At 42.2% G+C, this 11603-nt stretch overlaps 1 protein-coding gene across 3 annotated transcripts; it reads right to left on the bottom strand.

Moving 5' to 3' along the window:
- Positions 1 to 2050: 2050 nt before the first annotated feature.
- etv5a (ETS variant transcription factor 5a) lies at positions 2051 to 9762 on the bottom strand. 3 transcript variants are annotated; one of them, XM_079562448.1, is made up of 12 exons: positions 9602 to 9762; positions 8193 to 8327; positions 7925 to 8018; positions 7794 to 7841; positions 7535 to 7585; positions 6141 to 6264; positions 5783 to 6043; positions 5371 to 5684; positions 4130 to 4192; positions 3672 to 3910; positions 3373 to 3480; positions 2051 to 3248 (listed from the first exon to the last, which is right to left on the bottom strand). In XM_079562448.1, exons 2-12 carry the CDS (start codon positions 8238 to 8240, stop codon positions 3018 to 3020), a joined length of 1581 nt encoding a protein of 526 aa, XP_079418574.1. In that variant the 5' UTR covers positions 8241 to 8327; positions 9602 to 9762; the 3' UTR covers positions 2051 to 3017. The 3 variants fall into 3 exon arrangements, with proteins under 3 accessions (XP_079418574.1, XP_079418576.1, XP_079418575.1); XM_079562450.1 differs by having other exon boundaries at positions 3379 to 3480; XM_079562449.1 differs by lacking the exon at positions 9602 to 9762 and adding an exon at positions 8504 to 9054.
- Between the last annotated feature and the right edge of the window lie 1841 nt (positions 9763 to 11603).

The raw sequence follows: 11603 nt of genomic DNA, 5'->3' as shown, positions 1-11603 counted from the left end.
TGCACTGTCTCTCAAAATGGGTCCTAAGTGCTGTCATGCACGAGCAGTATAGAAACTGCCGTTATGATAGAGACCTGAGGTGGCAGTAGTGAGTATACATTTGACCAGCTAGCATTTAGTCCCTTTAAAGTTTAACAAGTTCCAACCATAGAATTATATACAACTTATAATAATAATACAACAATTATTCCAACTTCCATGGGTCCAATGTGCGTAGGGCAACAGGGAAACACACAATCAGAGTTTCATTAAATTATTCATAATAATTTAGGCTATATAGCCTATTCTTTCTTGTGTTTGTCTGTATTATTATTATTTTAATTTTACCTCACCGTGAACCGGAGTGTACAGCCATATATTGTCCGCCAGAGGGCAGGGCAGTCGTCCCTTCTGTGATATTGTAGAAGGGGAAACTGGCCAGGCAGGATAGTGGTGCTAAGGGACATGTGCTGTGCTGTACTGTAGGCCTATAACAATTTGAAATCATGGCTTCAAGCCCCTCCATGCCTAAAATATCTGCTAATAACTAATAGACAATAGTCCATCACAAGACAAGTGCTGCATGGATAGAGACACACAGGGTTTCTGCTACTTTTCAAACCCAATACCGCCTCAAAGAATAAAGGAGGTACCACCAGGCCAAGATCAAGGTCAAATCAGGCACGAATTGTAGATGGTTGATGTTTTCCTTTTTACATTTATAAATTTTTTACATATGTTCTCTTTTTTCATATTTTCATTCCTGGCGCGAGTGAGAGTAATTATTCACCCAGAAATGCAGAGCAGGGATCCAGAGAGAAGCATGTGACTCTTGAAATGAGCCAGGTCAAGCAGCACTCCTGCCAGACCAGACCAGAACACAGCACAGCCTGACTGCAGAAGGAGAGGGAGGAGGGGTGGACCAAATGATCAAGCTCTGTTGTTGCAGCTATAAGGTGGTTTGTTCAAAATTATTCCCTTTTCTGCTTTTTTTTGTCTTTGTATCTATTGCCTATGGTTTGATTGCTAAGACAAAGCCCCCAAAGTATAGTCCACTAGAATTATTTTAGTGTTACAAAACAACATGTTTAGGGAAGAAATTAGAGTTAGCCTATCATTTTGAATTTTACTGTACTGATATAAAATGTATTACATTTTTATTCATCTTTTAATATGAAAACAAAATAACTGAACTGACATTAAAAAGAGAAACCACTTGTTTTAATATTAGAAGATTGAATTAACCAATTGGATGATTGAGAAACTATGCTGTTGCTGTCCTTATAAACACTAAGGTATTTTATACATAACAATGACGGATTTCAAGACACAACAAATGTATGGGCAGAGCCAAGTTTACATTTGTGGGTTTATTCTGGTGGCACAATTGACCAAAAAGGAAAAATATAAATATAAACTTGATTGTCATTACTGGAAAAAGAAGAAATCTTAATTTCACCTTTCACCTTTATTGTGGATAAAAGCCCAATAATTCAGAATAAGTAATGTAAGAAAATCTTTCTGTAAAAACCAGCCTGAAAAACACTAGATAAGAAAAATGCTATTTGGGAAAACAGCCTTTGGAGTTATAATTATTTCTTTTACGAAGCAAAGGTTATTCTACAAAATGATAAAACATAGGCTAGTTATATTAATTGCGTGTTTTAAGTCTCCATATGTAGCTAGCATCTTAGGAAACCAATGGCCCAACACAATAGCTGCCAGACTTGATAAACAAGCATAAAACCAGTCCACCGTATCGCATAAGGATCAAGATACTTTATTTTAAAAGGTACATATTTATTAGAAGCAGAACTATACAGCTTATACATGAAAACAAATGCAGCCTTATAGCAAAAATATATACTTTATAGGTTTGTCCTTCCCCGATCAAGAAACAAGATAACACAGAAAAAATTGCAGAGAATGTCACAATATCTTCTTTGCCCCAAAACGGTAAAGCGATATGTTGGTGATGCCATGCAAATAGAAGCTTCTTGTTGACAACTTAAGGGTGGCAGAAATGGTCCATTAAGTTTGTATCAACAATTTCTTTATTTTGCATGCAAGGTTTAGTGACGTTCCTGGCCTGCGGTACATTGGTGCGCTTAAGGAACATGTACAGAGAGAGCACCCACACAAAATACAAAAAAAAGGGAGCAACTGTTGTATACATTGACAGCTTCAGGTTTGAGGGGGGTGGGAGTTTGTGTCCCTTTTTAGCTGGGAATAGAGTGCCATATTTAAACTTTTGCGCATAGGATAGAGATGCAAGGAGTGTATCGAAGATTGTATGCTGCTTTTGTAATGAAAGCCGTTACAATCATGTCCATGTCACAAAGCAGAACAGTCACATAGGAATACGGCCCGGGCCAACTGTAGCTTGAAACACAGCGACATCCCAGAATGCTTTGGCTCTGGGTCATAAAACCACAAAACGCACACGTGGCAACTGATCAAAGCAAATATCTACAGAAAATCAACAGTGGTTCACGGGGACTGTAGGCGTTAGCTTTATTCTGACAATCCTGTTTTAGTTAAAGCCCTTTTACGGATTTCCAGAAACGGTGTGAATTTGAGGGACCAAAAGGCAACTAGATGAGGGTCGAGCTGCCACATTCATCCCCAAATATATATATATATATTTTTAAATTTCTTGATTGTTTCATTAAAGCAGATTGTCACAAAGGGTAAAATGTAACAACTTTTGCAGTATTTGCACCGAGGACAAAATCTGACAGTTTTCAAAGTTGGCCTTGGACCTGACTTTTTGTTTTTGGTCTCCACGGCAACAAGCAGCTCCACAACCTAACGTGGAAAAGCCAGACTGTGTTGATCCATGGCAGTCTCTCCTCTTTTAACCAGGCGAATTTGACGCACTGCTCCCCTCGTTGATTGTTAAGTCGGGACGCTGTTGCGATAAAAGTGTCCAGGGAGGAGGAGGAGGAGAGTGAGCCGCATGTAGGCCTACTGACTCTCTCATGTTGCTCCAGGAGTTCCACACTTTATTCAGTAGAGTCTTCGTGTATAGTGTTAGTTCAGTAGCCGTAGCCATCTTGGAAAGGTAGGCCCACCACGCACTGCTCCCCTCCATCCAGTAGGTACGGGGCGGCGTCTTCGTAGTGCGTGAGTGGGACGGTGTCTTCGTCCAGGCCGGGGAGACTGTCCGGGTCGGGCTTAAGGTTGGGCCGCTGGTTGTCCGGGAAAGCCATGGAGAAGAGCGCTTCTGGGTCGCACACGAATTTGTACACGTACCTCTCGCCAGCCACCTGGAAAGAGAGGGGGTACAATATTTACATTATTTGTGATTGACAGACATGGCAGTAGTAAAGAATGTGGATTTAATTTTGGTATTGCGATATTGTGGTGGAAAAAGCAAAAAGCTCAACGTGCCTTTACCTTCTGCATGATGCCCTTCTCGTAGTAGTAACGCAGCGACCGGCTCAGTTTGTCGTAATTCATGGCAGGTCTGTTCTTTTGGATGCCCCAGCGACGTGCCACCTGAAATACAGAGAAGAAAAAAAACATTAGTACATTTTGTCTTCAAGGAATTGATACTTCAGTTGTAGGTGCAGCTTTTAAATAACTAAGCGCATCCTACATACATGACCTTTAAGTTCAACAGTGGATAGTTAAATAGTTAATACTAAATGGTTAATCATCTTGTGCAGAAAAAGGCAGTTTGAACCAACCTCCTCAGGCTCTATCAGCTTGAACTCCATGCCACGCCCCGTCCAGGCAATGAAATGTCCATTGGCTGGATCATCTAGTAAGGTGACCAGGAATTGCCAAAGTTGAAGCGAGCCCCGGCGCTGGTACGGTGGTCCGTCTCGGTACACCGACGGCTCCTGCTTGATTTTCCCCTCTAATCTCTCAGGGACCACGCATGTGTCGTCAAAATAGAGCTGAGAATCTCTGTCAAATGAAAAGTCTGAAAAAACATGAACAAAGTGAGACATTGTTAATCCGATGTGAGTCAGGGCATGTGGGAAAATAGATCTGATTCGACATGGAGACAAGAAAGAACATTTCTCTCTCCATGTTTCACAATGTACGCAGGGTAAAGCATTTTGATAACTTCCAAAAATAATTACAAATAAGTGTTGTTTCCACTTACACTGTATATATGAAATGCAGTGTTACAACTTACTTTCTTGGTTATTTTGATAGAAGCTCCCTGCTCTTCCAAACGATGATTGACACTGAGGCACTTCTGTAAAAAATAAAAAACATACGTATATATTTATTTATTTGTTTATTATGTCTGTATTTCTGTACAGTATCTGTAACAGTATTTCTGTAAATTGGTCAATATTAGCTGCAGAGCTAGTTCTCAACAGTTATTCTGAGCAGGATCATCAAGAATAAAAGGACATAGTATAGACAATTATTGATTATGCACAAAACAAAGAGGTAATTGATAAATGTAGTCATTTCTTTTCAACAAAGAATAAGCATCTGCAGTTCTATGACTGTACCGTTGAATGTTCATGGAGCCCTTAAATAGGATTAAGATAATGGTTTCTGTATCAAGTCTCAATGACAATTGAGTTATGCCGGTCCTACTCCTCGGGGTCACAATTGTCTATTACGTAGACACTTGTTCAGAAACAATCAAGTACTGTCTCCAAGTCTTTATTGTCCTCACGTTAGAAAAGTCTGCAGGGTGTCATTGTGACCAAAAATACACTATCAGCATTTTAATAAGGCATCCACATTTATAATACAATGCTCTCGGACTTCAACATGTACATCCACCAGTCTAAGTGATGCTAGACATGCGTGACGTAGATCTTTAGAGTCCATAAGAAGCTAAGAGGATTTGTTATTACATCATTATAAGTCCACAACCACTGAGCAAAAAGCTTGCAAATGAAACCCAGGAACATGGAAAAGATTAAAAAACTAGAATTTCAAGGAAGAGAGGATGTTAATGTAGTGGAGCGAACAGCAGATGGGTGAGTGGGTGTTTGGATCAAACAATGCAAAAACAGGCTCACTTTTTCATTATGCTGCACAAGCAAATAGCACTGGTAAAATTCAATGTGTGGCTTTTGTAAAATGCTGAACTCTTTACACTGCACAATCTCTGCTTTAGGTCAGCATGTCCTCTGAGGGCACTGGCCTAGTTCTATTCCAGGTAGACTCAGTGAGCCTATCTGCACCTGGCTGGGTAACCCATTTACTGTGTGCCCATGAAGCTTAGGCTGAGCTACAAGACCCACTTTCCTTTTTCTGTAGAGGCTTTGGAGGAATGAGGGCGATTACGCATGTGTGCCTGATCTGTAGTGGGTGTAAAAGTCACACTCATGTGTCACTAGAGCTAGAGTAAACAGGACCATCTCAAAGATCAAATTTATCACAGAGTTCTCTATTAGTTATGGCACTCACCAGAATCAAAGCAAAAGTCCCGGGGCTCCTGCTTTATGCTCATTGGATGAAAGGGAGTTTGATGTGGGCCGGCAGCAGATTCTGGAGGGCGCATTGTGGGGACCCCCTCCTCTGTGTACCGGGGATCAAGAAACTCCTGCTTGAAGCCTTGTGGAGGTACTGCCACCAAAGGCTCAGACATCTGCCGGTGGTATGGAGGCCGGCCATCCCGGGGTAATGCACTGCTGCTGGGGGGCTGGGGGAGAAACTGTGGGCGTCCTTGACTCTCTGACTGGGGAAAGGGTAGACATGGCTCGGACATCTGCCTTTGAAACCTAAATTGAAACAAAGATATGTGTATTTTATAATAAAAAATGTGGAAGTCTACAAAATCCAAAGTTCCATGTTTGTCATTGTTAAAGAAGAAGCTGACCTGTGCTCGGGGGAGAAGTTGCTTGCTTCTTGGTTGATAGGTGTGCATGGGACAGCAAAAGGCAGGCTGGGGAGTGCTTGCTGGTTTGTGGGTTGCTGTGCGTGGACAGACCGTGGGTCTGGACTGGGCCCATGTTGGTGTGAGGAGGGACTCTGTTCCCTCAGTGGGTGCGTTCCTGTGGTGGACGTCCCGCATGGAGACACTGGTGTGGAGGGAGGGGTTAATGGCTTAAACCCAGGGGAGGGTTTCCTGTCGCAGGCACTGTGGGTGAACAGATATGTTAAAGTTCAAATATAGCAATTATTAAATGTGATACAGATGTTAAATTTAGCCAGGGCCTTAGTTAGATGTAACATACCTGTAGCTGTAAAGGCACTTCTCTGCGTAGGGCATTGGACTCCTGTCTTGGCGACAGGGAGACAGATCTTTGGATGGAGCCTGCTCTCGTTTGATCTTAGTGGGAGGAGGGCCATGAAACATCACTGTATGGAGGAAAAATAACACAATCAGACAGACAGCACAGTGTATCAGATAAAAGCCCAGATCTGAGCTAACTGTGGCCATAAACAGAAGTGCACATTATCTTAACCACATCTTGAGCTGGTGGACAAATGGAGGCATGGCCAGTGTCTATATTCCCTCGTCTGGCAGAGCCACTTAGCAGCTATTTGTCTTGAGCATTAAATGACAGTCGACTCTGGCCTTTGAAAACATCATCTATCCAGCACTGCTAGGTAGCATGATCTGAACTGCACAGTACACACTAAAGCTTTCAAATTGCTCGTCTGCCTCCCATTAGGGCAAGCCAATACCAATATCCATGAATCAGTGCAGCTGTAATCTAATGGTGCTGAATGATTTTCTTTCTCCCATGCTGTAACCATTAGACACTCTCCACAGTGCTCTATCTATCGGCTGCAGTTTCCGGGGCGCCACATAATAGCCAGGCCGAAACTGGATCCCCTGGCACCGGAGAGCAGCGGCCGAATAAATCACCTGCGGCGCTGACGGGCCAAAGAGGCTGCACAATGGGCACGTGAGTCAGACTAATGGGTCCAATTTGACTTTTCACACCGAGGGGAGCAAATCGGGTCAAATCTCAACATATTTCCTATGCGTGATTTGAACTGAACTCACCAAAGACATCAATCTGTGGTGTCAATACCAATTACGCTGTGAATCTAGTCAAATCAATGAGTAATACATGACAATCTGCAGTAAAATGACCAAGCCGTCATGACAATATTGGATCAAACTTTTGTCTTCAAATCGAAAAGAGGCATAACACAAGGACCACCACACCCTGTCTCCTCCTACGTTCTGAAGCAAAAATAAACTTTGCAGTAGAGAGGGCAGTGGCCATAAAACAGCCCTCCGGAGCATAATCCAAATGTATTTCACAGCAGGAGACCACACCATTATGTGAATTTTCTTATCTTTCAGCTTGTAATGAGTATAAACTGAAGGAACAGGGCAGACAAAGCAGCACTATGCCTTGGAATCAAGCAGCTACAGTGAGACTGGCTACAGTGGCTGAGTGCGGGAAAGTGTGAAATCAGATTAGGAGTAGGGCTCATGTGATGCCCCATGCCAATCGGCTGATTACACTCAAAATGGAGGAGAGAGAAGCATGACCTGCTCCGAGCTGCATTTAAACGACAGTAACATAATACAAAGTCTGTATGCGGTGAGGATGTTATTGACTAAGCAACGGAGGAGAACAGCAGTTACTAAAAGCAACAAGGTACTTACAGTTATCAGACTGGAAATCTGGGACAAACTGTTCATCGTCAGGCACCTGAGCTGTAAAAACAGAAGAAAAATGATTATACAAATGACATTAATTTCCATGTGTTTACTTTATTGAGGGAGGAATTATTCTTTCTGTTTTTGATTAAACTGAAGGATGTTGTTTGTTTTATTATCCAGGTAATCAATAAGCATAAATCACTAAAATGTCACTGCCTACATTTATATAACAATCAAGATGAATAAAAAATAAAACAAGTACCTTCAGCTATCCAGATCTCCTGCAGTTGACTGAGGTCTTGGAAAAGTTCTGAAAATAAATAAAAGTGTAATTAAGCGCCAAAATACGTAAATTAATGCATAAAAGAAATGTAAATAATTCTAATTTCATACCTTCTGTGTCCTGTGCAAGTTCTGTCTCCACAAATTTCCTCTTTCTGTCATTCAGTGGTCTATTGTGAGATGGCTCCTCCACACAAGACTTGTGCTGTCCAGAGAAAGATGAAGACATGTCAAGACCAATGCTCCAATTAAGAAATCACTCGCTCAATGCATAATTGACACTGTGGATGCATGCCTTCTCCATAATAAACAAGAGCACATGTGTGGCTTAGTCAAGTCTATGTGTGAAGACGTGCCGCAAGGCTGTGTGTCCACTTACATTAGGTGGGATCATGAAGGGGACTTGCTGGTCATAGAATCCGTCCATGATATCTGAAATGACTTGGGCCTCTGTTTTTAAGGGGAGGGGGTTCGCTTTAAAGCGACAGAGCCACCTGGGACAACGGCTGGGTCACTGCAAAGAAGAAAAGGTCATAGCATCATTCATACATGTAAACGGGAACAATTTGAGATCAAAGCTGTTCTTGTCTTGTAGTAGTAAAAATAATAATAATAATAATAATAATAATAATAATAACAACAACAACAACAACAACAACAACAATAATAATAAAAAATAAAAAAACATACAATGGGCACGCCAAGAGAAATCCCGGAGGGGGAAAAGCACTATTCCACTGCACAAGTGTAGTTCGGGCACACGTAACGCTCTTATATAAGCCACAGCGACCATCTGCGTGCACTACTTTCAACAGAACTAGCTGATGGACGAAGCGCGCTGAAAAGACTCTTTTGCGCACGAAGAAATGTGAACTTAGGCTGGTTTTAGCTCAGTTTGTGAATAAAAAGAAGTGCAAACGATGTGTGCGTTGCATAAAAGACACAAGAACGAAAGAAAAAAGTTGCCTTTACGACAATAATAAGTGCGCGCGCTGCTCCTTCTCCTTGAGCGTCTGTAGTGATATGACTCACTCATCTATCTCCTGTTAATGGATGACGAATAAAGGAGAGCTGCTGGGCAATGATTACAGGCGCCGAGTTTATGCCATTAGAGCTCAATGTACCACGACCACGAGAGTAGAGTCAGGGCTTTTTCCACTTTTAAGTAAAAGGAAAAAAACTGCGTCACCAAAGTAGAGCAAAGCAGAATAGTTTGGCTACTACAAACTACGGACTATCATGGCCAATAGCCCAAAGTTTTCCCTCTGAAAGTCAAAGGGGTTTGCAGCGCGTCGCATCCACTGCGTTTGATCGCAGATAGGCAGGTCGGAATTGTTATATTCTAAGGCTTGTTTACCATTTCAAACAGCACCCAGCCCTCCGCGTGAGAGAGAGACACCCCCCACGGCCCCTCTCTCCACCCTCCGCCCGCCCTTCCCCCACCGCCTCCCGTCTCTCTTGTTATTCTCAATGAAGTGAAACTCGATCCGTGTGGAAACACGGGGAGGAAAGAAATGTCTCGTCCATTCATAAAATCTGTGTCCTCCTGACTGCGGCGGGTCCGCGACAACTCGCAGCCACAGCTGACCAAAGCCAAATCACTGTCATCGCGTAGCTCCTTTCCTCCAAACATTTAAAACGTTAGGAAATGCTTGCCCCAAAATAAATCGCCTATCTTAACATAAAGATGGCTGCGCTCGTTTGAACTGTATAAGCACTAAATTATCCCGATGCGCAAAGCTAATCAGAGCTTGTTGTAGATTAAAAAGGCAAAAATGCTGCACCCACCTTGTGTGTGTTTGTTCAGGTCCCTTCGCTTGAAAAATGCAAAAGTTAAATCCCAGAAAAAGAAAGACCAGCGTGCGGAAGGTCGGTGAATCCTGTGCGCTCAGATAAACTGCAGCGCCTCCGTCGACTCAGAAAAGTTGACTGAGCTTTTGGTTAATGGTCCCAGCCAGTTTTCCCCAGGGCGCGAGCTGCGCGCAGAGACAGGCGCTGATTGGCCGGAGCGGTCTGTCTGTTTAAGCTGTAGCCAATCGGCTTTCAGGTGCTCATTAATTATACATTAAAAGCCGGGTAGCCAATCATAATGAGGCACTGTCCTATTTTTATGAATGGCTGGACTTCATTCACATTTTTTTTCTACCCTTAACGCCAGACTGCTTTTAAAGGGCCAGGCTGCTTTTATTGGCCAGGCCAGCACAAAAAATGGAAATGTACTAAAGCGAAAACGAGATGAGAATGTGTCTGATGTCAAGTGAAAGACAAACTAAACCACGTTTTAATGTTTGCTTTTGCCTTACCAGCTTCTATTGTTAGTCTTAAAGGTTGCACATTAAATTAAATGCGGACGCAAGCATTATGTAATAGACTCAGAATTAATTCCAGTTGACCGGTGAATGTGGCTACTAAATGTATTATAAACTCTGACGGAAAGCAAGTTAACATGCTAAATGCCAGTCACTAATGCCTGTTGCTAATAAATCCTATATAATTATGAAGTGAGCGGTAAATTTGTTCTGGGTATTTCTGGTCTCCAAAGGATTGGTCTCAATATCACCCAAAGAATAGATGACCTTCTTCATTTGTTTTCTTGTCTTATGGGTTTATCTTCTTTGCTATTTGCAGAGAATGTCAAAGGCAGTAGGTATTTAGGGCGTGTTTCTATAAATCCCTTACTCCCTTACTGTATTTGTTTTATTCTGGGATTCAAATGAGAAATGCGTTGACAAAGTAGGGAAGTGTGTATGGGCAGATGACACCATATCAAACGGTCTCATAAATATACAACCTTTGTCATTGCCACCTCACTTACTAAATTAGAAACTGGTATTTTGCAGAAAGGCAACACATCCGTCAGTGGTGAAGAAAGAGCTAACTCAAGCTACTGTTGCTTCAAAAGAATTATTTAAAAAAAGACTAATGTAATGCTGTCTTTACCACTGCAGCCAACACTTTGCAATTGCTTATTATGGCACGCAAATTACTTGAGTAAAAGTACTTTGGCACGCAAATTACTTGAGTAAAAGTACTTTCAACCTTTGACGTCAGCGTTTATAATTACCTGCATTAGGACAGCAGTAATCCTGTGTAATCCTTTGCAACCACAATAACTTGACTTCTGCATAGTCAGTGGCAGTAGTGACAGTAGTTGGTGCCATACTGTAGTTTTCATAGTATTTCTTGTTCTATAAAAGTTAAGTACAAGTCATCTCATCCTATATCAAGACAAAAAAAATAGATTGACGCCGAGTTAAAAAGTATCTGAATTGCGCCTGTATTTAAAGCCAAGGACGTCTCTGTCTTTGCAGGTCCACAGCGTTGCAGAGCCAGTGTATGCGGATGTGGTGGGTGGTCACTCGGAGGCGTGTGGAGAGCGAGCAGCACATTGTGTTGCTGTTATTCTTATTCTTTCCTAAAATAAAAAGTGCCATATGCAGAGGGGACCTGCTGTTTATACATAGTACCTCACTGGGGGTGACTGGCGTGGGATGGGGGTGTAGTATATCCTCATTGAAAGAGAAGAGGGTAATTTTCCGCTGTCCCCTCTCACACCGCTGTCAAAGGTTAGTGTCACACATGAGGGGCCAGGTCAGTGCTGTCACAGAGCTAAACAGGCTAATCCCAACTTTCTATGAGACTGGACAAGAGAGAACACATGTAACATCTTTGGGTTATTCCAGTGCAGTAACAAGTTGGCAGGGTGATATCGCAAAAATAAAAAAGCGGGCATATGCAGTAATGAGATTTAAAATCATATTGGGCATCCTAGCAATGATACATTTTACAT

The sequence above is a fragment of the Gobius niger genome, assembly GCF_951799975.1.
Source record: "Gobius niger genome assembly, chromosome: 9".
Classification (NCBI taxonomy): domain Eukaryota; kingdom Metazoa; phylum Chordata; class Actinopteri; order Gobiiformes; family Gobiidae; genus Gobius; species Gobius niger.
This window is presented reverse-complemented; position numbering and strand designations above follow the sequence as displayed.

Bases quoted from the DNA above. Each gene is read 5' to 3' on its own strand.
- etv5a (XM_079562448.1), bottom strand. From the start codon at position 8,240: ATGGACGGATTCTATGACCAGCAAGTCCCCTTCATGATCCCACCTAAT. The intron at 8,019-8,192 runs GTAAGTGGACAC...TTCTCTGGACAG, and splicing joins CCTTCATGATCCCACCTAAT to CACAAGTCTTGTGTGGAGGA. The intron at 3,249-3,372 runs GCACGTTGAGCT...CTCTCTTTCCAG, and splicing joins GCATCATGCAGAAGGTAAAG to GTGGCTGGCGAGAGGTACGT.